The following is a 26,876-nucleotide window of genomic DNA, read 5'->3' on the forward strand; positions in this document are numbered from 1 at the left end:
TGAAGGGAAAGCATTGCGCCAAGCCACCGTTGTGTCTCACCCGGACCGCAGCCGCAGATTTTCTCTCACTCAGCCGTGTCGTTCTCCTGCTTCAGACCCTTCCAGTTGTCTTCATTGCATGTAGGGTAAAATCCGTGCCATGACCTACACGTTTCTGTCTGGTTGGATCTCGGCCCACCTTCCCAGGTCCTTTCGTGCCACTTGGCCACGACCCACTCTGCTTTTGCCATCATACATTTCTTAAAGGTCGGAACGTGCTTCGAGGCCCACTTCAGCACATGCGGTTCTTTTTGCCTCTCCCCATTGTCACTTCTCTTTTTTTAAATTCCCATATACTCTACATTTCTCCCAGTGTTTCATTATGAAAACTTTTAACCATGTAGAAAAGTTGAAAACTAATACAGTGGACATTCATGCACCTTTCACCTACATGTATCAGTTGTCGATATTTTGCAACAGTTGCTTTAATTAGGCTTCATTTTATGTATTACTCTTTCAAGATCCCTTTCCTGATTCAGTTCTCCTTACCCTTGCAGGTCTCTTAATTTCCCTATAGTACTTAAGAGAGTTGAATATTCTTTATCTGTTTACCTGTTTATTTGCTATTTCTCCCACTGGACTGCAGGCTCCATGTAAATGGATGTTATCTCCCCCTCCCAATACTGTATTCCAGTTTAGCAGAGTTCACTACACTTGAAGCACAGATTAAATGTTTGTTGCCTGGTGTATATATAGTTGTACCTCTTTTTTAAGATGGACACTTTAACCCCGAGGTGGTCAAGTATCGGCAGCTGTGCTTCAAGTCGCAGTACAAGCGATACCTCAGCTCCCAGCAGCAGTACTTCCATCGGCTGCTGAAGCAGATCCTGGCGTCCCGCAGTGTAAGTAGTGCTGGAGCCGGCTCTGGGACGTGGGCAGTGGACTCACAGCTCGCGTGACTTCACGGAGTGGCTCAGGTACAAAATACGAAAGGTACCACTAAGGACAAACCACTGCCAGTTGAGCCGTGACACAATTCGGCTGTATTAGCCTATCTTGTGATCAGTTTGAAGATGGACTCTGATTTCAGAGGTGTTGAGACAGTAATAAAAAGGTACCTCTTGGACTTGGTGAAGTCTCCTGGCTTCAGTGTTTACCAAGACAGATCAGTGGCTTTCAGAGCTGTTGTGGCTTAGTAGGAGAGGCAGCTGTTTTGGAACCCGTGTGCGAGCGCACGGGGACTCTGGGTGACCCGACAGGCAGGCAGCGCCCCAAGGTCTGGCCCCGGGCTGGACCGGAGTTGTTCCGGCTCTAAGTGGTTTAAGCTTCGGGAGGCAACATGGGTGTCTAGTGTTGAATATAATGAGTATTCATTTTTAGTGGAGCAGGTCAACATTCACTTTTAGAATTTTTCTATGTAATAGTCAAAATAGGCCCATTTTGTTTAGCACACTTGCACGTGCATCTTCTTTGTGATCTAGAGGGAGAGAGTTGAGCGTGTTAAACAAGGACAGGAAAATGCAGACTTCGGGAACGGACCAGACCAGGCTTTCGGTGATGACAGGTCCCCTCTCTGGTCCCCTCCCAGGACCTCCTGGAGATGGCCCGTCAGAGCGGCCCGGCCCTTTCCTTCCGGCAGAAGCGCCCTTCGCCGTCCCGCACCCCTGAGGAGCGGGAGTGGCGGACCCAGCAGCGCTACTTGAAGATCTTGAGGGAGGTGAAGGAGGAGTGTGGCGACACAGCCCTGTCTTCAGATGAAGAGGGTGAGTGGCCGCAGGCTTGGGGCACGTTGGGCGGCCGGGGCTTTGGGTTCGCATGTGTTGCTGGGTTGGAGCCGTATGTCTCCCCAGCAGAGAAGCAGTCCCACTCGTCTGCCTGGGGGGCGGGCCTTCCTGCTAGGTGGGTGTGACTGGGAGCCTAAGTGGCGCTGGAGCGTAGGTGAGAGGACCCCTGCGTGGCAGGGCTCTCCGCAGCAGGCCCTACTGTGCCACTCGAGAGAACCGCTTTTCCCCCACAGGAGAGTAGTAGTGACTGTTGGCCCGCCGCAGTGCGACCCCACCACTCTGTTGAAGTCTCTCCTCCTGGAAGAGCCGTTTAAATGGCCTCAGTGTGCTTCCGTTCGCCTGGGGAAGGGTCAGAAAGGAATGGTGGAACGCTGGCCTCCATGTTGTTGGCTTGCCTTTGTTGAACCCAAATGGCCACTTACCCAATCTCCCCTGTTGGAGTCCACAGCCACGTTGGATTTACAAGAAAAATTTTCTTTTGAAGATCTCAGCTCGTGGCTTCCGAGCTCTCCGGCACGTTCTCCTAGCCCTGCGGTGCCCCTGAGGGTGGTGCCCACGCTTTCAACCACGGATATGAAGACTGCAGGTGAGAACTCGCTGGTGCTATGTGCGTTCTGGGGCCTCTGGAGGGAGACTCGAGAGCGCTCCCAGAGGGCGGCCGGGGCTAGGTTTTTACCTGCTGGGAGAATGGGGAGAAGTTTCTGTATAAAACAAGTAGGTAAGCCTTCCTTCCTTCCTTCCCTTTTTTGCTTTGCAAGTTTTTTTTAAGAGTTGATCAGCTGGTATTTTGGGCTAAAGCAGAATCTTAAAATAGCGATACTAAGGGACAACTTAATAATAGAACAAAAGGGGTGACCAGAGCCTGTGAAATTAGGGGATTTTAATTGGGCTAGGAATCAGAGTACAGTGTGAAACCTTTAGTATGTTTTAGGAGTGGCTGGGTCACTGAGGTCACTGGTACTGACTGACGTGTAGAAACACTGAAGAGTTGACCTGTGGCCGTTCAGGACTGTCGGTGCGTGTAGGGCAGTAGTCAGAGGGACACTCAGAAACACCTTCCTTTTGAATCCCAGGTGACCAGAGAGAGAAGTCTTATGTTTCAGCGTCATGTGGGTGAATGACCTAGTCTGTATGGTTTGGTTCATTTTCTCTCAGATAAAATAGAACTGGGGGACAGTGACCTGAAGATAATGTTAAAGAAGCACCACGAGAAGCGGAAACGCCAACCAGTAAGACGGGGGGAGGGTGCGTGTGGTCACTAGCGGTTGTCAGTGTGAAATCTCTGGGTTGGCTGTTGTAGGGAAGACACAGGTAGTCACAACTTTCTTTCTGCTTCCTTATCACTGTTAGAGGACAGGGGAACCAGCGATGTGAGAAGACACGTGCTTTGACTTTATACAGCCTGCTTAACGTAGTGTCTGATTTAATCTGCACTCAAGACCACTGTGTGAATCATGTCCACGTTAGCAGAGCTCAGAGAGGCGAAGGAGCTTGTCCTTGGCCCTGCGGCTAGTACGTGGCAGAGCTGAGTCAGATCCAGTGCTCTTCCCCCTTTTTACTGTTTCTGTTACTCCCTCAACTCAAGGCAGTTCCAGTGCAGCCCAGCCAGAGAGGACAGGGGAGGAAGAAAGGGCCGTCTGCCTCGGGCAGAGTGGTGGTCTGGGAAGGGTCCCATAGCCGAGGTCGGAGCTGACTTCTCTGCCTGTCTTTTCCACTTACCCTGTGGTGGTGGGCAGATCCCTTCATTCCTCTGGGTCCCATTTTCAGACTTTAAAGTATGGTATTTAACAAGACTATTTGAAGAACACATAAGATAAGGAATGTGAACGAGCTTTATAAACGGTAAATGCAGTACAATAGAAAGGTTGGAACTGGGCTCTCCTTTGGCTCGTTATGAAGAACAGTTTTTATCTGTGTATATTTTTAGTTCAACATGATTTCCTTAAGCGCACGTAACATCTAAGTATCTGTTGGATATATTGGCAAGACCTCCAGTAGTTTGAGCTTTGTATTTGGGCTTCCATAACAACTCTTCAACTGTTACTCTAGGACCACCCGGACCTTTTGACGGGGGACCTGACTCTCAATGACATCATGACTCGAGTGAACGCTGGCAGGAAAGGTTCTTTAGCAGGTACAGGACATCCGCTGTAGGGCGCCATCGTCTGGAGGTGGTAAATTTCCTGAGCCTGCCTCCATGTTGAAAATGAATGAAATCATAGCTTTCGTCTTGCTGATGATATTGTCTTGTTATTGCCTCTATGGGTTTATGGGTGGATAGTAATACAAAGTCAGAACAGCAGATCATTATGGGCTCCTTAATAACTGTTTAAGTTAATTTGCAAATCATTCTCTGGGTTCAGTAAACAAAACTGAGTATCTTATTTTTGAGATTTGTCTTTCTTTTACTGGTGAGCCTGAGCAAGTAATATGCAGCTGAAACTTCTCACTTCCTGATGTAGAAATGCAGTTCTATGATTTGTGTTGCTTTTTCTTCCCAGCCCTGTATGACTTGGCTGTCCTTAAGAAAAAGGTTAAGGAAAAAGAGGAGAAGAAGAAGAAGAAGTTAAAAACCATCAAGTCAGAGGCAGAGGATCTGGCTGAGCCCCTAAGCGGTGCCGAGGGGCTGCCGCCTCTCTCCCAGGCCCCGTCTCCGCTGGCAGTGCCCGCTATCAAGGAGGAGTGAGTGGGCCGAAGAGCTTCTTGCCTGTGGGTGGAAGATTAACCCTCAGGGTGTGCCCAGTGATGGTGCTGGTGTGGACTAGTTTGTGTTGAACCCCGAGCCTAGAGTCCGAGGGGGTCCTGCTAGGGGAACTGCGTGGTGGTTCTTCACCGACCTTTTTTATGACTGACAGGAGGCTCGGGAGCCTAAACCAGTCTAGGGATGTGTTGTTGGGTCTTTTTTGTGCTCACGTTTTTCTTCCCTCATTAGGCCTCTAGAGGACCTCAAGCCTTGCCTTGGAATCAATGAAATATCTTCTAGCTTTTTCTCTCTTCTGCTGGAGATCTTGCTGCTGGAGGGGCAGTCTAGCCTTCCTGTGGTAAGAGTTTGGGGAAAGTCATAATGTACTTTAGAATTTTCAAACTGTAGAAATTTTTGATGCTCTGTAGCTAGACAAGCAGCACTCTGGGTTGCTCCCAAGGCCACAGCTAACTTGCATTCTGTCTTGGGCAGACTGGACAGGTGGACCCCAGCTTGCTCTGGCACATCCGTGGAGTGGCTGGTTAGCGCGGGGCTCTAACTGGGTCTGCCTCTGCTTTCCCGCAGCTCGAGGAGCGGGTGCTGGACTGGCAGTCGTCTCCGGCCAGCTCCCTCAACAGCTGGTTCTCCACAGCCCCCAACTGGGCGGAGTTGGTGTTGCCGGCCCTGCAGTATCTTGCTGGCGAAAGCCGAGGTAGGGAGCTTTTTTCTGTATGGTCACTACCCCTCCCCCCCTTATCTGATTAATTCTGATAGTACACTGCAGCTTTACTGGTTTAAACCCTTATGGCTTTGCATAATGCCATGCTTTGGAGGTCTCTGCTCTTCTGATACACCATGAAACATTCAGAAGTTATCCGAGAGCTCAGAGGTATTCATTATTCTGAGTTTAGCACTCTGACCTGTGTGGCTTGTGTTGCCCATTTCTTACAGCCGTGCCTTCCAGTTTTTCTCCATTTGTTGAATTTAAAGAGAAAACCCAGCAATGGAAATTGCTTGGTAAGTAATTTATAATTATCTACCCTTAACACTGGGTTTTCATGCTCTCATTTCCTCCCCCAGTCTTCTTTTGTCTTCCAATCAGTACTGTAGTCCAGTAGGAGGTTAAAAAGAGCAGTATTAAATAAAAGGCCCCTTCGGTGCTCGGGGTCCGAATCTCACCCCTTGCACTCCCCCCATTGGGTTGGGCTCACTGAAACCGAGACGGAATAGGCCTTCTATTACGGTGCACTCTGGTGTGGCTACATTTAAATACGCAGGGGCATTTTACAGTAGGATCGATGTTTATGTTCATTGTACCTGTTGTTTTAGATTAATTCTTGATAATGTCATTATTTTTCGTTCCTAAAACGGGCTTTGTTATTGAGTACAGTGTGCAGCAAGGTGCTGGACAGCTCCGAATAAGCTCTTTCAGGAACTGGATTCTTACTTTTGTTTGAAGTTTACAAAGTTCCACTTTCTCTCTGAGTTGTAGTAACTTGGTGACTGTTACCTGGTGATGGTGGTAAGAGGAAAAATCAGTGTGGATTTTGTATTGAGATTCATAAACCTTTCTCTTTACTTGGGTAGTCTGAGGAGATGAATGGAGAAGGAGACCGTGAGAGCACTAGATTTCATCCATTTTTGTGACATTTAGTCAGCACCTAGGTGTCAGGCACTGTGTTAGGTGCTAGGGGATATAATGGTTTGCAAGTTTTAGACAGTGTGCTCCCCTCGTGGGGTTTAAGGTTTGCGGAACAAACAGTCATTCAAGTGAACTACCAGACTCATAGGTTCCGCAAGGGGAAGGTACCAAAACGGATAGGCGTATAGTGAGGCATTGGTGCAGGCAAGCCAGGGAGGACCTGCCTGGGGAGGGAGCACGTGAGCAGAGATGTGGATGATGGTTAGGAAGGAGCCAGGCAGACGGGAGGGTCGGGCATTCCAGATGGAGGGGGCAGTGTAGGTCGGTGGTGCCAGGGAAGATTCGGTCCCTAAAGGTCACACAGGCCCATGTAGAGATGATGATAATCATCTATGACCTGGGGGAAGGGAATTTAAATTGAAGAAGGTTTTAGGAGGGGAAAGTGCCGGACTTGGTTTGGAATGGATGTGGGAGTGGGGGAAGAGGGCCGTCAGGCCTCCCTGCACTAGATTTGTAGTCAGTGGAGGAAGGCCTCGTTTATCGAGGTAGGCAGCTGTGGAAGATGGCCTGCCACGGGTAAGGGTGGGAGTTGACCCGTGAGTTTAGTTTTGGGTTTGCCGAGTTTGAGCTGCCTTCGAGGCACTTAAGTGGAGATACTGAACAGGCGTAGGATACACAGGTTTAGAATCTAGACCAGAGTCGAGTGTAGAGAGTCGTCGGTGTATACAGAGTATGGAAAGTTAAAGGCACTGGGAGAAAGTGTTAAATGAGGAGAATGGAGGGCCACGGATGAAGCCTTGAGAAACTGGGGGGCAGAGGAGGCTGTGTGGGCGAGTGTCGGGAGAGGAGGTGACTGTAGAGTCAGGAGGAAGCCACGGATGGTTGAATCCTGGAAGCCCAGTAATGGGAGAGTCAAGAACTGGGGAGTGGTCATTAGCCCTGGTTGTTTCTAAAAGGTTCGGTAAGATAAAGACCAGATTCGTAGACCCGGAAGAAATGATGAATTTCTTGTAAGAGTGATACCTTATCGGAAAGACGAGTGTTGTGGACAGTGGCGAGCTGAAGGCGACTTGTAATAGGTGACTACGGCTCCTTCCATCAGGCTGGGGGCTTGACATCAGCCATCATGGGACCCGTATGCCACAGTGGCAAACGGACACAGCCAGATGATAAGTATTTTAAGTTTGTGGGCCAGATGCTTTGTGTTTCATCTGTTCGACCCTGGCATCACGGTGCGAAGAACCCTAAGACCGTATGTAAATGAACAGACCTGGCTGTGTGGCCATAAAACTTGATTTACAAAAACAGGTGGCCAATTAGCTGACCCTTGATGTGCACTGTGGAGATCTGCAAATGCTCCCAGTCAGGGCTCCTTTTTTGCAGCCAGTTGAACATTTATCTGTACACACTGGTTAAGGAGATGGTGGACCTTAACTAAGCTCAACATAAAAGCCTTTTAAAGTGAGAGCAACAAGAATTTATTTGAGATTTAAAAAAAAAGAATAGCTATTTGGGAAGCACTGATTCAGGTAGAAGCCCAGGTAACGTTCCAATTAGGACACACAGGCAATGAGTATTTATCGGAAGGGGGGGGCAATCACATTAGTAGAAGGAAGGTATTTCCTTTGGTTCAGATAAGCTAATTTAGCAATAGTAACTGGCAGTCCTCAGTCCAGTAGTTGTAACGACTGCTGTCTTGTTATCTTTGCAAACAGTTTTTGGGAAACAAGGTTGCTTAGGCCCAGGCCAGACGTTATTTTGCTCAGTTGTAACATTCCGAAGTTTGAGGCAGCAGACATGTAAGGCAGTGTTCCGGCGCAGCAGCGCCCGCTCCATTCTAAAGGTGCTCAGTTTTTGTTGACCATCTAAACCACTCTTTCTAGAGGTTTAGCCGGGGAGGGGAGGATAGTACAGGGACTTGTGGCCAGAGAAGAAATTTTGGGCGGGCCTGAGTGTTGATGGAGAGGGTACAGTGGGAAGAAAGGTTGTGGATAGGGGAGAGCAGGGAAAATTGACTACGTACATTCATGAGAAGAGGTGATGGGATTGGCACACTTGTAATAGGTGGAAACGATGGGTTCAAACCAGCAGGCTTTATCGTAGGGATCTTGAGGGGGTTGGTCCGGTGGCTGTGCTGTTAAAGTCGTAGGTGAGAGGGGTGAGGGTGCGAGTCGTGAGTGAGAAGGGAGCGGAGAGGAGGGGGGCGGTCGTCAGCACAGAGCCTGGAAGAGCAGCTGACTGGAGACGACGTCAGACAGCCGGGCATTGCTGGGGCCAGCGAGACTGCTTGTCGCTCGTTGGTAGTGGCGTTTGTTACCTTTTTTGCATGTTTCTTTGGCAGCCCTCAGCTGTCTGAGCTGGGGCTCGGAGACTGTGGGTAGTGCGGGTGGGAGTGCTGCCGACAGGAGAGCAGAGGTGGTAGGTAGTACTGTGTTGGTGAGGGAATCGTGGAGATGATGGCTGTAGACTGAACAGGGAGAGCCGTGTGAAGGAAGGAGGCTGGTGGGATCGGACGAGTGGATGAGCAGTTCTGGGTCCAGGTGGTGCTTTGGTGGGAGGAGCTAAGCAAGGATGGAGTCTCAGTGATGGTGGTCGGGAGGCAGAATATGTGGATTAGTATAAAGGACCTTAGCCCTGGCCGTACACTGCAGTCAGGAGGGAACTTCTGAAAAATGCTGCTGCCCAGGCCTTCCCTGTGGACCTTCTGATTAATTGTTGGGGTGTGGCCCAAGCCTGGGTATTTTACAAGTTCCTGGGTGATTCTTACGTATAGCCAGGGTTGAGGAACACTGGATCAGGCATTTGGAAGATGGAGCAGTTTGAGGTAATGACACAGTCCATCTGGTGTTGGGAACTAGTGGCTGGGCTGGGCTGGGATGGAGGGAGGAGGTCTCTGAGGTCACAGAACTGGAGATCAGGGTACTGGGTGGGCCTTCCGTGGGGGCGTGGCAGGTGAGGAGCAAGGTGGGCCAGCACACTATGGGGAGGACGGACTGGGAAGTACCTGCGAGGGGCGGGGCACGGGGTGGGTACAGGTGGGTGGTGAGAGCCGTAGGGACCAGCTTTTGTTTTATTTTGATGTGTCAGAAGAGTTGGAGAAAAATGGTCTGGAGTCAGTTACAGGGTTGAGAGCAGAGCTCAGCTCTGAGGGGCGTGGCTGTGAGGGAGCAAGTAGCCAGCATGTCCAGAAGCAGAAAGGTCAGGCAGAACCGGAAGTGACACGGAACAGGGAAGTGGGGGAAGTGTCGTGGGAAGAAGGCGTGGCTGTAGGAGAATTTGCTGGTTATAAAGTCGTGTTTCTAGATGGCAGAAGGGGAGTAAGAGGAGCTGTGCAGGGTGAGAAAGCCCAGAGTTTCCTGGGGCAGTGGGACTGTGCACTGACTAGTGAAAATAGGTAGGAGACCTGGTGAGGTCACCTTGGCAGCCTTGGAGAAGGCTAGGCCCTGGCTGGTGCTTTCTTTCCTGGCTGCCCAGACCTGGGTGACACTGGTCTCTGGGGTGGCTGGTCTGGGCAGGAGACATAGGCACCCTCATGTGACAGGTGCCACAGCAGGAGTAGAAACAAAGTGATAGCGGAGGAGGACATGGGCCAAGTGTTTGTCTCATTCTAGGCAGGGCAGGGGGAGCCCAGCTTTTCTCCTGCCTTTCGGCGTCCTTGTTGCTGGGCCCTGTGGGTGGTGCCTTTGTGCCCTCATTAGCCAGAAGGAACCTTTTCCAACCCCCACCCCTCCAAGGACAGGATAACTTTCCTAGGGTGAGCTTTGCGACACCTGCCACTTTTCAGTTTTACTTGTTCTGTGCTCTTTCCTCACTTGCCTGTAAACCTCATGAGGGACTAACTGACCGAGCATGCACTGGGGCACACAGCGGCTGCTCAGCAAACACTTATTTTTTATTTCATTTTTTATTGTTCTATTACAGTTGTCCCAATTTTTCCCCCTTTGCCCTCCTCCACCCATCCCACCCCCTGCTCCCATAATCAGTCCGCACACCGTTGTCCATGTCTGTGGGTCATTCATACATGTTTTTTGACTAGTTCCTTCCCTTTCTTTCCAGCATTTCCAAGTGCACCCTGCCCCTGGCCACTGCCAGTCTGTTCCCTGTTTCCATGCCTCTGGTTCTGTTTTGCTTTTTACTTTATTTTGTTCATTAGATTTCTCTTATAAAGTGAGATCATGTGGTATTTGTCTCTTACCACCTGGCTTACTTCACTTAGCATAATGCTCTCCAGTTCCATCTATGTGGTTATGAAGGGTAGGAGCTCCTTCTTTCTTTCTGGTGCGTAGAATTCCATTGTGTAAATGGACCAGGGTGTTTTCATCCACTCATTTGCCGATGGGCACTTAGGCCGTTTCCAGCACTTGGCTGTTATATGTAGGCTGCTATGAACATTGGGGAGCATGAGTTCTTTAGTATTGGTGTTTTGAGATTCTTAAGGTATATTCACTGCGGTGGAATTGCTGGGACAAAAGGCGGTTCCGTTTTTAGTTTTTCGAGGAAGTTCCACACTGTTTTCCACAGCAGCTGCACTGTCTGCATTCCCAACGACCGTGCACTAGGGTTCCCTTTTCTCCACGTCCTCGCCAGCACTCATTGTCTGCTAGCAAATACTTAGTGAGTGAGTGAGTGATTTAGTTAGGGGCCGCCCGGAAAGGGTGGCCTGGCCAGTGGCGATGGAAGCCCTCCACTCGGACAGGCTGAGTGGGTAGTGTGTGCGGAGGGCCGCGGCTGCGCGTCCAGAGCCGCTTCATGTGGCAGAAGCACAGCAAGTAAGGAGAAGGGGAGATTGAGTAACACCTTAGTTTGCTTTATTATTGTTTTTTGTCTTTTAATTCCTTTGATAGGCCAGTCCCAAGATAATGAAAAGGAATTAGCTGCACTCTTCCAGCTGTGGCTAGAAACCAAAGACCAGGTGTTCTGCAAGGTATGGTTTTTAAAGAAAGCAGATTTTTCTCATTGGGTTTCCAGAGCCCTCACGTTAGCCAGAATTCTTTAGTTCATCTGCCTGTTCACATTTTCCTTTTCTCCAGCAGGAACATGAAGATGGCACAGATGCCACAACACCTGTCCCTCGGGTGTGAGTATGATTCTTTGACAGTGGGGGGTATCCTGTGAAGCCGTTGTTCACGGTACCACCATAGTTTTCTGACATTTTGCAGCGTGCCAGAGCTGTGGGGGACGTTAGCGATCCTAGGGTGCACCGGGGCTCACCTGCCTCAGCGCGCCCCAGGAGGGCAGCATGCTCCCATTGATAAACGTGGCTCCCTGAGCAAAGGATTCTGAGTTGGGGGGGTTCTCAGGGGGGTGTGATCTGCCCTGTGGGTGGACATTTTCCCCTGGCTTCCCCTCCTGCGTGTACCTACTTGATAGTGACTCATCCAATCCATCTCCCTCGGTTTACCTGTAAAGAAGTTGAGGCAAGAGCTTAAGTGACTGGCTGAAGGTTAGGACAACTGGGGCGAGAAGAGAGGTCTGTTGACCTCTGGTCTGGTCCTGAGCTCTGTGTGTCACGGCGCCTCATGTGACTGTTTTCAGTCTGGGGCAGTCCCCTGTTTTCCCCCCCAGTTCCATTGAAATGCAGTTGACGTACAATATTGTGTTGATTTGATGCATGTATATATTGTGAAATGATTGCTGAAGTAAGGTTAGTTAACACATTCGTCACTCACGTAGTTACCGGCTTTGGGGGTGTGTGGTGGGAATGTGTGTGGTCTCTCTCAGCAGCTCCCAGCTGTGGAACGAACATCTTTACTAACTGTGGTCAGTGCGCTCTGCACCGGCCACCTGGGGCTTACTCGCTCAGAGCTGCGAGTCTGTGCCCTTTGACCCCCGTCTGCCCAGTTCTCCCGTTTGCCAGCCCTTGGTAAAAATGCTGTTCTACTCCCTGTTTTTGTGAGTTCAGCTTTTTTTAGATTCCCCCAAATTCTTTGTGTTCCAGAAGAACGGACTATGTGGTGCGGCCCAGTACCGGGGAGGAAAAACGAGTATTTCAGGAGCAGGTAAGAAATAGCTGGGAGGCCCTGCAGGCCGGCTCTTCTCGGGTCCACTTTCTTAGAGGAAATTCACACCTGCAACCTTAGGTATGCTGTTGGTTGGGGTTGTCCGTCGAGGGCAGAAATGGTGTAAGGGATGAAAAATGTTTTGATGGCCTTTTCCTCTAGCTAGCAAAACACACTTCTCTTTGCCTTTTTGTCCCTTGGCTAGCGGCTCGGGCTTTGGGGACCATGCTTCCCCACTGTCGGTGGCTCGGTATTCCTAGTTGGAGTAGCCTGTTTGCTTCATGTGGGGTCTCTGCAGGCTGACCCTTTGGTAGGGAGCCCTAGAGAGAACCGCGCTGTTCTGACGTACGAGCCTTGTCCCTTTGCTCTCTGCAGGAGCGTTGCAGATACAGCCAGCCCCATAAGGCGTTCACCTTCCGCATGCACGGCTTCGAGTCTGTGGTGGGGCCTGTGAAGGGTGTGTTCGACAAGGAAACCTCCCTCAACAAGGCACGGGAGCACTCCCTGCTGCGCTCGGACCGGCCTGCCTATGTCACCATCCTGTCACTGGGTGCGGTTGCTTTCCTTCTCGGGCCAGCTGTGCGTGCTCTCTGCCCCCGCCCCCCACCACACAGCACGGGAGAGCTCTGAGGGCCAGGTGCAGCTTTAGGAAGCTTTGGAGTGTGTGGGGGGGGCTTCTGCCCCCAGAGATTTATCCAGAATTAGTGTTTCTTTCCTGAAGTCTGCACTCAGTCTGTTTTCTTACAGGAATTGTTCACAGGTAAGCAGTTAGGACAGGTATGGGGATTGGGTTCCTCCAGACTGACTCCTTTCAACCTGAGCTTCTCAGCCTTTGTGTTACAAGTCTGGTGAAACCTCTGGGCCTCTTCTCAGAATTAGGTCTTTAAATGTATAACATACTATGTGTGGAGTCACAAGAGAAACCAGTCATATTAAAAGAGTTTTTAAAATATTAAAACCAATTTTTTATGCATAAATATTTTATCTTTTTATGATATTAAGTGACGAGATCTAGCAGCAGATCTTATAACTCCTGTAATTTCCAAATAGTGATGTGTGGAAACGGTGTTTTGAGTTGTCTGCAATAGCTGTCACGTGATGTGAGAACATCAGATTTCTCTCATAACATCTTGGCACTAACAATATGTGGTTTTGTACTTATGTTTATAATAGTCCCAAGGGGTCATGTTTGGTTTCAGCCGAAAGGGTGACGAGTGTATAGGGGCCGCCCCTAGAGGGCAGTGTCCGCCCAGTGCTGCAGCCAGAGAGGCAGAGAGACCTCGGGGCGCTTCCTCCGTGCAGCAGGAGAGGAAGGCTTCCTCCGCGCAGCCCTGCTTGACTCACGGGCTCTTCCTTTCCTGATGCCACCAGTTCGAGACGCGGCGGCTCGGCTGCCTAATGGAGAAGGCACGCGGGCAGAGATCTGTGAATTGCTCAAGGACTCCCAGTTTCTTGCCCCAGATGTCACCAGCACTCAGGTAGGATGGAGAAGAGGTTATTTTTGTTTTGTTCCAGAAAGAAATTCAGAAAACTTACCAGGAAATAAACAATAACTTAAGTTTTTAAAAACTGAATGAAGAGGGAAGAAGGGTGTCTCAAGACAGGTGAAGAGTGATAACCTGAGACTTTTGCTGCCAGTGAAGCACAAATTTGACTCTGAGCTTTCTTACAGCTTCTAAGGGTCTGAGGTCATTGTCGCCTTCAAGGGTTGGCAGCTCAGTCTTTCAGGAACCTTAGTGTTTCCTGTTTGGGCATGTGACTCCCAGTGAGTTTTTGGGAGTGCTGCCCCACCACTGAGACATAATCAGCTCAGCAACTGTGACTTACACTCAGAGCTTTTCTCTGGTGTCCGAGTCTGACCTGTCCCTTGTCCCTTGCTTCTGGTTCCTAGGTGAATACAGTAGTGAGTGGCGCACTGGATCGGCTCCATTACGAAAAAGACCCATGTGTGAAATACGACATTGGACGGAAGCTGTGGATCTACCTGCATCGGGACAGGAGCGAGGAAGAGTTCGGTGTGTGAGGCCTCTGGGTAGCGTCCAGATAGTGTAGGGATGCTTCTGACCTTCTGCCCCAATTCCAGGATGCTTTTCAGTGGCATTTAAGCAGGGCTCAGCCCCCAGCGAAGCCTGGGCTCTTAATGAACCCCCCCCTTCTCACTGTGCTTAAACTACTGCTGAAGCTTCTGCCCTTGCTTGCAGAGCGGATTCACCAAGCACAAGCAGCAGCAGCTAAAGCCAGAAAAGCCCTTCAGCAGAAACCTAAGCCGTCGTCTAAGGTGGTAAGTGACTCCCTCAGAGCGGTGTCAAGGAAGATGGAAGTGAGGCCTTCCCGTAGCTCAGTGCGTCTGGAGCCGTGGGCCATACCTCCCTTTCACGCACCTGTGTTAAGTCTGCATGTGAATTTCTCTTCATCTTCCACGTACAGAAGTCCAATAGCAAGGAGAGTTCAATGAAGGTCCTCAGCAGTGGCCCTTCTGAACAGAGCCAGATGAGCCTCAGTGACTCCAGCATGCCACCCACCCCAGTCACACCTGTGACGCCCACCACTCCAGCTTTGCCTGCCACTCCTATCTCCCCTCCGCCAGTTTCGGTGGTCAGCAAAAGTGGCCCTGCTCCTGTCTCCGAACCAGCTAAGTCTAGCTCCGGGTAAGCTCCTCTGTTCTTCCTCTAGCCTGCTCCCTCCGAAGTCCTCCTGTGTGCACGTCCTGAGTCAGTTGGCCATCGTTGCCTCCCATTTCCTCCTAGTGTTCTTCTGGTGTCTTCACCCACAATGCCACAGCTGGGAACGATGCTCTCCCCGTCGGCCAGTCAGACACCACCCAGCTCTCAGGCCACGGCCCGGGTCGTGGGCCACTCTGGCTCAGCCAGCCTGCCCCAGGTGCGGGTGGTGGCCCAGCCTAGCCTTCCTGCTGTGACTCAGCAGTCAGCTGGGCCAGCACAGACACTGCCACCGAACCCAGCAGGACCTCAGATGCGTGTTCCAGCCACTGCTACACAGACCAAAGTTGTGCCCCAGGTAAGCAAGGGCAGCGGACCCTGCCGCAGGCTGCGAGCACGATGGGCAGTCTGGGCAAGGACTGAGGGGCCCTTACGTTACGTCTACTGATGAGGGTCTTCATTACACAACTTGTTTAACGTTTACGGCCCGGCGAGAGCTTCCAGGAGTCCTGCTTTCCATGTGGCGGATCAGAACTTCTGAGAAGCTTGGTGATTTACCCAGCAGTATAATTAATGTTAGGGGCCTCACAGAGGTGGGGTGAAGTCCAGGCCTGTGCTCCTGAGTCTCAGGCTCTGTCTGATGTGCCTCTAGACTTAGCTATGCCACTGACTAGTCGTGCAATTTTAGAGAGAAGTCCTCAGTCTCAGCGTCCTGCACTGTAAAAGGGGTGTACTGTTTGTCTGCAGTATCTAGGCGTGGGGTATTCCATGTGGGATCATCCTGAACGTGAAAGGTGTGCTCACAAGCACGGGAACTTCACGTGTCCGTTTTAGAGACTGGTGCTCGGGAAGCCCGGTTAAATTAGAAGTGCTTGCAGAGGCACACCCTGCGGGGGGCGTGCCCATCTGCATTAGGGTCTGATTAAGCTCTTGGCCTCATGCTCTGAACTAGACAGTAATGGCCACCGTTCCAGTCAAAGCCCAGACGGCAGCAGCCACCGTGCAGCGGCCGGCGCCTGGGCAGACGGGGCTCACGGTGACAAGCCTCCCTGCCACAGCCAGCCCTGCGAGCAAGCCAGCCTCGAGTTCTCCTGGGACCTCTGCACCGGGTGCTTCCACAGCCGCCGTCATTCAGAACGTCAGTGGACAGAGCATTATCAAGCAGGTGGGTGGGGACCGACCCCTTTGTCCTGAGGCAGAGGACAGCGGGGATTTCCAGGGATCTCTAGGAGATCTCCGGGATCTCCGATCCTTAGTGCGCAGGCATTTGAAGAATGCCTTCCTGCCATGGGCAGTGCAAGCTTGCAGCTGCTGAAGAGGCTTCCGCCGCTGCTTTCCGTTTACTTCACCATGTAGCAGCTGAGTTTCTGAATTGGGAGGGAACCCTCCATGAATTAAGTTAAAGCCTGTGATATAACTTTATATGCTTCATTGACGTTCCAGTTCACTGGTGGTAAAAGACTGTATTTGTACTTTTTTGGTTGTGAACATGCAAGGCTAGCCACTTGACCTCAAAGAACTGAACTGTCAGGCAGAACAGCAGCTAGTGCTCGCACTGAGCTGACTGCCTCATGGCTGTTAAGTAACTTAATTCTCAGCACCACGGAGCAAGCAGTTTGGTCGTCCCCACTTTACAGGTGCAATGGGGCTGTGTAATGGTGAAGTAACATTTCTTTCATTAAATATTTATTGCGTACTTTGCGCGTGCCAGGCACTGTCAAAAATATTGGGGATTTAGTGGTATATTGCACAGACTAAGTCCTTCTTTTGTGGGGTTCATATTTCCCCAGAGCCAGCGGGCAGTGGGTACTACTCCGGGGCAGGGCAGTCGGGGCTGTGAGCGTCAGTGGGCAGGTGCGGAGTGCAGTGGGCAGTTCAGCTGGGGTGACCGGAGAAGGCCTGAGGAGTGGTATGTGAGGGAGCTGGAGGTAATGCGTCCCAGGCAGCGGAAGAGCACGTGGGATGCCTTGAGTCACGGGTATGTGGGGGGACAGGAAAGCAGTGGTGGCTGAGGCCTAGTGAGCACGTGTGTGAAAGTGTTGGAACATGGTTTCTTGAGAAGTTTCCAGTGGTTAGATCGCGTCAGACTTTGACTTTAATTCAATTGTGATAGGGAACCATGGAGGGATTGTGCGCCAGAATGACTCGATCTAGTTTGCTTGCCCCTGGCTGCTGTGTAGAACGGACTAGAGGGGACAGGAGTGGGGTTGGGAGACCGGGTTGGAGGCGGTTGCCGTGGACCAGGGGCAAGGTCATGCTGGCTTCCTGTGAGTGGTCATCATAGGGGGTGAGAGTGCGGGGGTCAGGTCTGATTTTCTGCTGGTTTGATACGGGGTCTGAGGGAAGGGGGTGTCCAGATCAACACTGTGGCTTTTGGCTCCAGTGATGACTGGGTCAATGGTGATAATTACCTGAGATGGAGAACGCTGAGGTGTGGAGACTCTATGGCCGGCCAGGAGAGGAAAGGGTGCCCCTTGAGGTCAGCGCAGGCACCAGGTGCATGAGAATGGGAGGGGTGCAAGGGTTAGGATGGGCCCCTCGCTGGATGTGGGTGCGGAGCGGACCTGACTGGCTCCACTGGACCAATGGCTTTTGGGGGATGTGTTCAAAAGAGAATGTGAGGCAAAGAGATGGAGATAGTGACGGTAATTTTTAGAGTAATTTGGCTCTTTGAAGAGAGCAGAGAACTGGGGCTGGTGTGGGGGTGGGGGAGATGTGCAGCCCACAGGGGTTTGTCGGGTTGGCGGATGGAACGTGTCACAGCATGTTTGCGTTCCGGTGGCAGTGGTGCAGCAGAGAGGAGCAGGTGCTTGTGTGGCAGAGAATCCCCGAGGCTGGAAGGGTTGCATCCGTTGCGTCCGGGGGCTGGGCCCCACTGCTGTACAGCTCTCATGGTGGAGGTTGGCGCAACTACAAACAGAGTTTTTAAGACCACTGGGGAAATGTGAATATATGTTACTGGGTAATAGTACATGACTTTTTAAATTCAGAAAGTCTTCTAGGTTAGAGATATGTACAGAAGTATCAGTCAGGGAAATGCTATGTGTTAGTTTACTTAAAAAATTCCCACACCTCCTTTATCCCCCCCTCTCAGCCCCCCAGACCTCGGGAAGGGTAGACAGAACAAGACTGACAAAGTGATAACCTTTGAAGCTGGGGGACAGGTGCATGGATTTGTCACACTGTTCTCTTCTTTCATGAATGTTTATTATTTAAAAAATAAAAAGTTAGAAAAATACATGAAACGCGCATGCCCACACAACGGAGCTTTGCCTGATTGTGCTCTGCACCCAAGTGCCACTGCGAACCCTTTGGTCAGTGCTGTTTCTCCCCACCCAGGTGGCGGTCACCGGGCAGCTCGGCGTGAAGCCCCAGACGGGCAGCAGCATTCCACTTGCAGCCACTAACTTTCGTATCCAGGGTAAAGATGTATTGCGTCTGCCACCCTCTTCCATCACCACAGATGCCAAAGGCCAGACGGTTCTGCGGATCACTCCGGACATGATGGCCACACTGGCCAAGTCCCAGGTCACCACGGTCAAGCTGACCCAGGACCTCTTCGGGGCAGGAAGCGGCACCGCAGGCAAGGGCATCTCTGCTACCTTACATGTCACTTCCAATCCCGTGCATGCCACCGACAGCCCTGCGAAGGCCAGTTCCGCCAGTGCCCCTTCAGCCACACCAACGGGTACCACTGTGGTCAAGGTGACTCCCGACCTCAAGCCAGCAGAAGCCTCGAGCTCAGCCTTTCGCTTGATGCCAGCACTTGGCGTGAGTGTGGCCGACCAGAAGGGCAAGAGCGCAGTGGCCTCTTCAGAAGCAAAGCCAGCTGCTACCATTCGCATCGTGCAGGGCCTGGGAGTGATGCCCCCGAAAGCAGGCCAGACCATCACAGTGGCGGCCCACGCCAAGCAGGGCCCTGCCGTGGCCGGCGGGTCTGGCACTGTCCATACCTCGGCGGTGTCCCTGCCCAGCGTGAATGCTGCTGTGTCCAAGACTGTGGCCGTGGCTTCCGGGGCGGCCAGCACCCCCATCAGCATTGGCACGGGAGCCCCCACTGTGCGGCAGGTCCCTGTCAGCACCACGGTGGTGTCCACATCGCAGGCTGTGAGTACCGATTGTGGTGAAGAGTAGCCCTTCCCCTTGGGGAGCCTCTCCCTTCAGGAACAGAAATCCTGTGTCACCTCAGGTGACCCAAACAGGCTTATTTACTAATAGACGTTGGTGTTTAATTTTGAAACAGATTTATGAAAGTAGTACCTGCACATGTTCTTACAAAAATACTAAAACAGTACCTAAGTACCTAGAGTAAAATACAAAATTTCTCTCACAACCCCCTAGTTCTCCCTCCCTGAGGGCTAATGTCTGTGGGTGTCTTGGCGTTTATCCGTCTAGTCCTTTTCTTCTGGGCGTTTTTATACACGTACATGTGGCTAAAAAATCCCTATGAGAGATCTTAGTCTAGATATCGCTCTGCAGTTTGCTGCGTTTAAAAATATGCCTTGGGGATCATTCCAGACCCCCTGCAGATACTGAGTGTGTTCTCTGGAATGAGACCAAGGTAGTCCAAGGAAGGGATGCGTTTTGTCCAGCCGTTGGAGGGCGCTCTGGGCCTAGGAACGGTGCTGCCACGGCAGGTAACACCTTGAAGGTTCAGACACGTGGCTGTGCTGCCAAAAAGGCCACAACAGCTTACAAGCCAGTCCGCAAGCCTCCTGCCCTACCCAGCGCTGGGCACCGTGGGGGCTTTACCTCTGCGTAGCCGTCGTGGGGGGTGAGAGGGCTCTTTTTCTGTTTCCCCGGCCCTCAGTGAGGTCGGGCATCCAGTCCTGTGGACGCTGGCCAGTGCTCTCTTGCAGCGAAAACATCTTTGCCAGTTTCTTCCGGGTGGTTGGCTTTTTCATAGTTTGAGGTGACCCTTTATATCTTCTAGGTGTTAATTCTTTGTGCAGAAAATATTTTCTTTACTCTGTCATTTTGCTCTATGGGTATGTTATCTGATTAGATCTATCTATATTGCTTTTATGGTTCCTAAGTTTTATGTCTCTTGCCTTTTTACCCCAGGGTTATAAAGATATTAGCTTGTATTCTCATGAAATATTTTCAGAGTTTGAAGAAAAGTATAACCGATAATCCATTTGAAATGTAACTTTTAGAATAGCATGTGGCAGAGATCTCATTTTGTTTTTCAGATTATTCCAACGTCATTGACTAATTATCCCTTCCCCACTAACACTACACGTACCATGAACCAAATCCTTGAGTTAAAACAGGTGTGTGTTTCTGGATGCAGGGGTGTTCATGTGGTTTCTTGGTAAAGAGCAGTGTTCTGTTTTTATGTGGACGGGGTCAAACGTACTGCTACCCGTTTGAACGAGCTGTGTAGTGAAACCGCAGTTGTTCGGGTAGAAGCCCGAGTGGTAGAGGAGGACATACAGGTTAGTGAAGCCAGCCAGCCAGAAGACCCTGTTGCGTGAGGTGTGGCTTAGAAGGAAACAGTGAAGTGCTCGTGTCCCAGAAGCCAGAGCAAGGAAGACTGCTGGCTGGCCCACTGCTGTTTCCCGGGAGCCCTCCTCACAACACAGAGAGCTGCCGCCCATGGCCTCCACCCTCTTTCTGCTCTGGTACATACCAGGGCGGTGCAGAGCAGGTTGCGGGTGTTGGTGTGGAAAAGAATACAAGAATTAATAAATATTAACACAAGAGTCAACTCTGTGTTTTGTGAACTTAAACTGGAAACCTGCTTTTGCCCCACCCTGTATGACCAGAGAGCATTCGGTGGGTTAGGAAGTACTGAGATTTCCCTGTCTGGTCTGCCAGTTAGGCCAGTTCACGCAGGGACGACTCCAGTTGCTGTACTGGTGGCCTGAAATGTTTTTAAGTGGCTAAGGCACAGGTGGCACACACAAGGCCCACGGGCCGAATCCCGCCTTCCGCCTTGCTTTCTGTGGCCCGGCACCTTGTTTCTACCCGGCGGTAGCTGTCACTTAAGTGTGAAGGAGTAGTTACATTTATAGTCCTGAAGTTACCTTTGGCCCTGTGAAGGCAACCCGAGGCTGATGCGGCCCCCGGTGAAAGTGAGTCTGACACCCCTGCATTGAGGCATTAAGAAAATAAAACAAGTAAATCCACCTAGAGGCACCGTGCTGTTGCCGGTCGGCATCTCCTGGTGCTTCCTAGGGGGCTGCCGCTCCGATGCGGCCTTGCACCCGAGCACCTGGCTTCTCCAGAGCCAGCTCGCCCATAGGAAATGTCCGTGCAGTTTTTTAGCAGTCTATCAAACCATCCCTCTGGAGTAAATTTTTTTCCTTTTTAACGTCTTAATTGGGGTGACACTGGTTAACAAAATTACACAGGGTTCAGGTACACAACTCTACTGCATAGCGTTCACCATCTATCCCCCTTCCCCTCCTCTACCCCTCCTCCCAAGTTCTCCCCCCGCAGTCACCACGCCTTTGTGTCCATGAGTTGTTGTTTTTGTTGTTGTTGTTCAATCTCTCCACTTCCCCCCTACACTCTGCTCTCTATGTGTAAATCTTGAATCATTTTTTAATCCTCCCCCAAGGATGTATGTATTGATTTTAGAGAGAGGAGGTCGGGGGGGGGGGGAGAGAGAGAAAAGTCTGTGTGAGAGAGAAACATTGATTGGTTGCCTCTGATATGTGCCCCGACTGGGGACTGAACCCACAGCCCAGGTATTTTATATATATCCTGAGCAGAGATCAAACCCATAGTCTTCTGGTGTATGAGATGACGCTGCAATCAACTGAGTGACCTGACCAGGGCTCGCATCAGAGGATTTTACTGTATATAAATTTTATTAGCAACCAAGGGTTAAAAAACCAGGTAACCTAAAAACAGGGGATGCTATTACCAAATCTTAGCCATCCTGAAATCCCCAAAACGAGGCCTTTTCAACTTTTTGTTCCTTGGGCCTTGTTAGCTTTGAGGTTGGACTTTGACCTGGTTGAGTTTATGATTAGTCACCCCTGACTGACCTCTTCTTATCTCTGGGAAAAACAGAAAGCACCTGGAGAGCGTGGCCCTTGCGGAGCAGGCAGCAGGCAGGCAGCAGGCAGGCGTGGCCGTCAGGGGTCAGGGGGCGGCAGGCGTGAGCGTTCTGAGTTAACCCCCGAGTGCCCGTGTGCCGCCCCACAGCTGGGGCAGCTGTGGAGGGCTGAGTGCAGGGGGGCCCCTCAGGAGCAGGCCCCAGGAGCCCGGAGGCTCACCGTGCTGCATTGAGCCCACATCTTCCTTCCGGTCTAGGTGCACGTTTACTCCCGATGAGAGCGGTCCTACATGGTGACTGTGCTTTAGGTATCGAGAAAGAGAATATTGACAGACAGATCAGGTGACCCTCAATGTAGCATAGGAGCCCTTACCTGCAGCCATGAGCAGCAGCTGATTGACCATGGGAGCCCCGCAGGCACGGGGACCGGGAGCTGCTGAGTGCAGGCTCTCGGCTCTGGTAGCCCTGGACTCGGGCTTCTGGTTCCTCATGTCCTGGTCTCCTCCTCCTCTCTAGGGGAAGCTGCCTACGCGGATCACGGTCCCACTCTCTGTGATCAGCCAGCCGATGAAGGGCAAGAGCGTGGTCACAGCCCCCATCATCAAAGGCAACCTCGGAGCCAAGTGAGTGCTTGTTTAGTGAGGGCTGGGCAGGGCGCCCCGGGGGCCTCTCCCTCCACATCTCCTGTTGTGCTCAACACGATTTTTCGAGCAACTAGTACTGTTTCACGTGCTGTTTCAGGAGCATTGATCAAAACAGACACAAATCCTTGCTGTCCTCAATTGGGGAGTGAGAATAAAGTAAAATACGGCATGGGGTGGTGAGACAGACTACAGAGAAAAGCACTGACGGGGCAGGGGGAGCTGTGATGGGGTGGGACTCGACCGTGGGTGCTGGGGAGGGCCCCCTCACACTCGTGAGCCCCGTGGTGTGGTAGGCTGCGGCGTGAGGGCTTATTTACTCGGGAGCCTAGGCTTCCTGTGGCCCTGATAAACAGGGATAAAGGGTGTGAGGGAGTCATTCTGATGGTTTCAAGGGAGCTGTTTGGGGGTGGGTTTCTGACCAAAAGCACACACCTCTCTGGGGCCCTATTCATCCGTTACTCCTGTTAATCGAGGCGTGGACATCAGGGTCAAGGTTTGGGCCTGCTCTTTGCTCTCGTCCCGGAAGCAGAGAAGCTGACAGAAAGCATGGCTCATGAGATGGTTTCCATTTCAGTCCAGAATGCTGGGATTTCCACTGGGCACCAGACCGCCCTATTTTCCCTCCACACACGGCCTGGTTCTGGGCGGGAGGTAACACCCTGCCCTGCTTTCCATCCACAGCCTCGGTGGGTTAGGCCGCAACATCATCCTCACCACCATGCCAGCGGGCACTAAGCTCATTGCCGGCAACAAGCCTGTGAGTTTCCTCACTGCCCAGCAATTGCAGCAGCTCCAGCAACAAGGTCAGGCCACACAGGTGAGGTCCGAGGTGAACTGTTGACCGTACCGGGTTTCTCGCTTTCCTTTGCTGTGTGTTCTCAGCCGGTGAGTGCATTTGCATCTGCTGATCAGACGCTCTCTCCGCACACAGGTGCGCATCCAGACTGTGCCCGCCTCCCACCTTCAACAGGGAACAGCTGCGAATCCCTCCAAGGCGGTCTCCACTGTTGTTGTGACCACAGCTCCATCTCCCAAGCAGGCGCCTGAACAGCAGTGACTCTGGGAGAAAGAGGGCTCTCCGAACACCCGGCCCTGCCGCTGAGGGGAAGGGGCGGGAGGTCCGTGCTTCCTCTGGGCCTCCCTGTCCACGGGCAGCCAGCAGGGGCTGGTAGCAGCAGTGGCGGAGACTTTGCGGCCACACTCCACGTGGGGGCACTGACAAAGGTTCTCTCCAGGTCTGCTCTGTACTGATGCAACAGAAGCCGCTCTTCAAGCTTGTGTGAGGTCACAATTGTCACACAAGCAGAAGTTCTCTTCTGAGAGCTGGGTGCCGAGGGAGGGCTTGCAGCACAGAGCACAGGCGGTGAATGAGCCTCGTGACGGGTGTGGATCGTATGTTTTAACTGTGCTCTTCTCCATGACTCATGGTCTGGTTAGGAGTTTTGTGTCCATAAATTTTTATGTAACTTATTTTTTTAACTGGTTATTATTTTGACCAGAATGTGAGAATAGCAGGATCCTTCTAAGTTGGTGGCTAACTTGGTGACTACACGGTGATGGAGAGGCTCCGAGATGGAAGAGACATAGGAAGTGGGGATGGTGCGCATCCCCTGAAAGGGGGTTGGTTGGGCACGGCCTCTGTAAGGGGGGCATCAGGGTCCTGACCGCAGTCTGTGCCCTCACCCACCGGCCGTCCTCCTCCTCGGGCTCGTTTGCACACAGGTCAAGTGCATTGCTGGTGGATCCCGGAGGTGAGAGCTGCGGAAATACTGCTTTTGCAGCACAAACTGTTTCAGTTCAGAGATGATGCATTCTGCTTTGTTCCAGAGCAAGAGTCAGCAGGCTCTTGGACTGGCTACTTGTTTTCGTGAATAAAGTTTTATTGGGACACAGCCCATGCCCATTCATTTATGTATTACCTGTGGGTGATTTCAATTTGAAGGCAGAACTGAATGGATGCCACAGAGACCATATGGCCTTCCAGCCTATGATACTTTCTGTATGGTTCTTTAAAACTTTGCTGACTTTTATTCCAAAGTGGAGATGGCAGGAAGAGAGCAGCTGCCCCTGCTAGGCAGCACGAGCTGCCTGTCAGTCTCGATACACGTTATTTAACCCAGGCTTTCGTATTTCTGAGCCTCCTTCAAGCCCCTGGTGGAGAGCTTGCAGTGGTATTTTGAAGTGTCAAATTGAATTAAAGCACCGGCGGTTAGGAGTATATATGCCTGTTTGTATTGGGGCCAGGGGTGCGTGGGAAAGCTTTTCTGCTTCTCCGAGAGTTAGAGAAGCCCTAACTCTCGAAAGTATCCAGATTATTAAAAATGTTTCTTGCATCTGCGGAAGTCCAGTGATGAGCTTGACGGGGTCTGGGTGAGGAGGTGGAGGGCAAGAACTGGGGCGGCCTCTTGAGGGGGGCTGGTCATCAGGCAAGTTGCAGAGGAGCAGGGACGTGGAGAGTGGCTGGTGGGTGACAGAAGTGTCATAGATATCTCATGTATTTCTTAAAGCAGTTCCGTGAAATGTTTATCACCTCTTTTAACTGAGAAAATGAAGGTAAAGAGAACCTGGGTGTTAAATCCAGTGTTCTGGTTCTAAGTCAAGGACATTCCCGGCTGCCTTCCCGAGAAGAGAAGGGCTGTGACGTGTCCGACGATGAGGCTCGGGAGGATCCTGAGCTGAGAGTGGTAAGCACGGATGGATTACGAGGAGCGGAGGAGAGTCAGCTGAGGTAAGGGGGAGCTTTCTAAGGGGCAGAGAGCTGGTACAGAGGCGAGCAGGAGAGGCCGCAGGGAAGGAGCCAGGCTGGCCTGCGACCTGCCGGAAGGAGGCTGCCTCTGTTGTGTGTGCTATCTCGATATGTGCACGTCACCGTCCCCTAGAGTCACAGTTCACAGAAAAGTACAGGGCAGGGTTTCTAAATGGGAAAAAGGTAGACATTGGCGGAATCCTGTCTCAGCTATTTACTGCTGGTTAAAATTACCTCCCTCTGAATGCACTTAATGAACGACTTCAGTTCTCAGAACAACTAAAAGGAGTTCCAACCTTCAGCCCCAGCCTCACCCCACACTTGTGTTTAGCGAGCCCGACTGCCCGTCTGCTCGTGGCCGCAGATGTTTACACCCAAGGAGGACACAGGTGTCAGGACAGCAGTGCAGGTCGGGCTTCCCGGGATGAGGGACACCACCAGCATGGGCGCCAAACAGGGTTCCTTGGGTCGCACCTCTGGTCGCACAGAGGGGGTGGCTCTGGTGGGTATGTGTCGAGGGACAGCTCCAGAGGAACCTGTGGCGGCCATGAGGTCTTTGAGCCGCTGGTTGACAGGTTGGTGGAATTATTCAGACCGCGTGTCTGAGCCTGGGTCTGTCCTTGACTGCCATGTCTGGGAGTGTTCACACCAGGGCTGCTCAGTCCTGTGAAGGTTTCACACCGCGCCCCCCACCCCCTTGCCCTCGCCTTCTGGAGAAGCCTCTGCATTTCCTCGAAGCACCCTGCCCATCCCTTTAAATCAAAGTGGGGAGCTCCGCTGGGGAAGCGAACGCAAGAGCAGGATTTTTCTTCCCACCTTCAGGGCCCAAGGAAGGAACGTGGGCTATGTTGACGGCCAGCAGGAGGTCCTCCAGTCCTTGCTGAGGGAATGTTTGGGTTTCGGCCACAAACCGAAGTGGATCCTGAAAGGGTAACTGTGGGTTGCTTCTAAAGATTAAATAGGTGTTTTCAAGTAGCTCCTCCTCAGCCTCTAAGCTGTGACTTCAGACTTCAACTCTGAAATGCTGGCTCGCCATGGAGGTCCCCTTCCACCGAGTACAGCATTTCTTCCAAAGCGCACACGGTGCTTTGTGTACGTGGTCTCTGCCAAGTTTGTGGGGGGTGGCAGAGGGGAAGGCGGGACAGAAGCTGGCGTCTGAGTCCCTGGGGGGCTGGTTGTACGACTCAGTAGAACCGTGCGACCTTAGGCTAGTCAGCTTCCCTGAGAACTGGAGGTACTTATGCCAGAGGCGGTTGTGATGAGAAACCAGCGAGACACACATTTCAGGTCCAAAAAAGGCCTGTGGACGGCACTGTTTGGCCTGTAAGGACCTTCACATTTGGCCTGACCCACTTTGTCACTTGAGAGAACTTAACGCAGGGTGTTGGACTCATTTGCAGTGGGCGCCACATCAGCCTCGCAGTTGTTTTCAAAGGGCCGAATGTAGAGATCCTTGCCCCTGGTTAAGGAGCAGTTACATTTACACAGTCCTAAAATTACATTCGGCCCTTTGAAGGCCATCTTGAGGCTGATGTGGCCCCCGGTGAACATGAGTCTGACACCCCTGCCCTAACCTGTTCCACTCTGTGAACTCTAGTTGCCTTTGTGCCCGGGAAGTGCTTTTCCGACGGGGCAGCTCCCTGCTCGTCCTCCCTCCTCGGTCTCTCATGGCGGTTTTACTTACCGCTGTGGCACCTGCCCCCCTGTCTGTCACTGCTTGCATCTCCCAC

At 51.8% G+C, this 26,876-nt stretch overlaps 1 protein-coding gene across 8 annotated transcripts in view; it reads left to right on the top strand.

Moving 5' to 3' along the window:
- NFRKB (nuclear factor related to kappaB binding protein) overlaps window positions 1-24,307 on the top strand; it is a 34,227-nt gene extending 9,920 nt beyond the window's left edge. For 3 of the 8 annotated variants that reach the window (XM_037134149.2, XM_037134152.2, XM_037134150.2), the window contains 23 exons: window positions 754-881; window positions 1,568-1,742; window positions 2,212-2,349; window positions 2,919-2,992; window positions 3,813-3,897; window positions 4,265-4,445; window positions 4,696-4,804; window positions 5,032-5,158; window positions 5,398-5,463; window positions 10,933-11,012; window positions 11,119-11,165; window positions 12,027-12,087; window positions 12,463-12,637; window positions 13,459-13,565; window positions 13,979-14,102; window positions 14,289-14,368; window positions 14,515-14,735; window positions 14,835-15,105; window positions 15,700-15,912; window positions 18,087-18,854; window positions 22,273-22,379; window positions 23,082-23,217; window positions 23,332-24,307. In XM_037134149.2, coding sequence (XP_036990044.2) covers window positions 754-881; window positions 1,568-1,742; window positions 2,212-2,349; window positions 2,919-2,992; window positions 3,813-3,897; window positions 4,265-4,445; window positions 4,696-4,804; window positions 5,032-5,158; window positions 5,398-5,463; window positions 10,933-11,012; window positions 11,119-11,165; window positions 12,027-12,087; window positions 12,463-12,637; window positions 13,459-13,565; window positions 13,979-14,102; window positions 14,289-14,368; window positions 14,515-14,735; window positions 14,835-15,105; window positions 15,700-15,912; window positions 18,087-18,854; window positions 22,273-22,379; window positions 23,082-23,217; window positions 23,332-23,457 — 3,599 coding nt within the window. In that variant the 3' untranslated portion in view covers window positions 23,458-24,307. The remainder of the gene's footprint in view (window positions 1-753; window positions 882-1,567; window positions 1,743-2,211; window positions 2,350-2,918; window positions 2,993-3,812; window positions 3,898-4,264; window positions 4,446-4,695; window positions 4,805-5,031; window positions 5,159-5,397; window positions 5,464-10,932; window positions 11,013-11,118; window positions 11,166-12,026; window positions 12,088-12,462; window positions 12,638-13,458; window positions 13,566-13,978; window positions 14,103-14,288; window positions 14,369-14,514; window positions 14,736-14,834; window positions 15,106-15,699; window positions 15,913-18,086; window positions 18,855-22,272; window positions 22,380-23,081; window positions 23,218-23,331) is intronic. The other 5 variants (XM_037134153.2, XM_037134154.2, XM_037134155.2 and 2 more) reach the window with 5 other exon arrangements.
- Window positions 24,308-26,876: the final 2,569 nt, after the last annotated feature.

Source organism: Artibeus jamaicensis, unplaced genomic scaffold (genome assembly GCF_021234435.1).
Source record: "Artibeus jamaicensis isolate MK-2021 breed Jamaican fruit bat unplaced genomic scaffold, CSHL_Jam_final scaffold_660, whole genome shotgun sequence".
Classification (NCBI taxonomy): domain Eukaryota; kingdom Metazoa; phylum Chordata; class Mammalia; order Chiroptera; family Phyllostomidae; genus Artibeus; species Artibeus jamaicensis.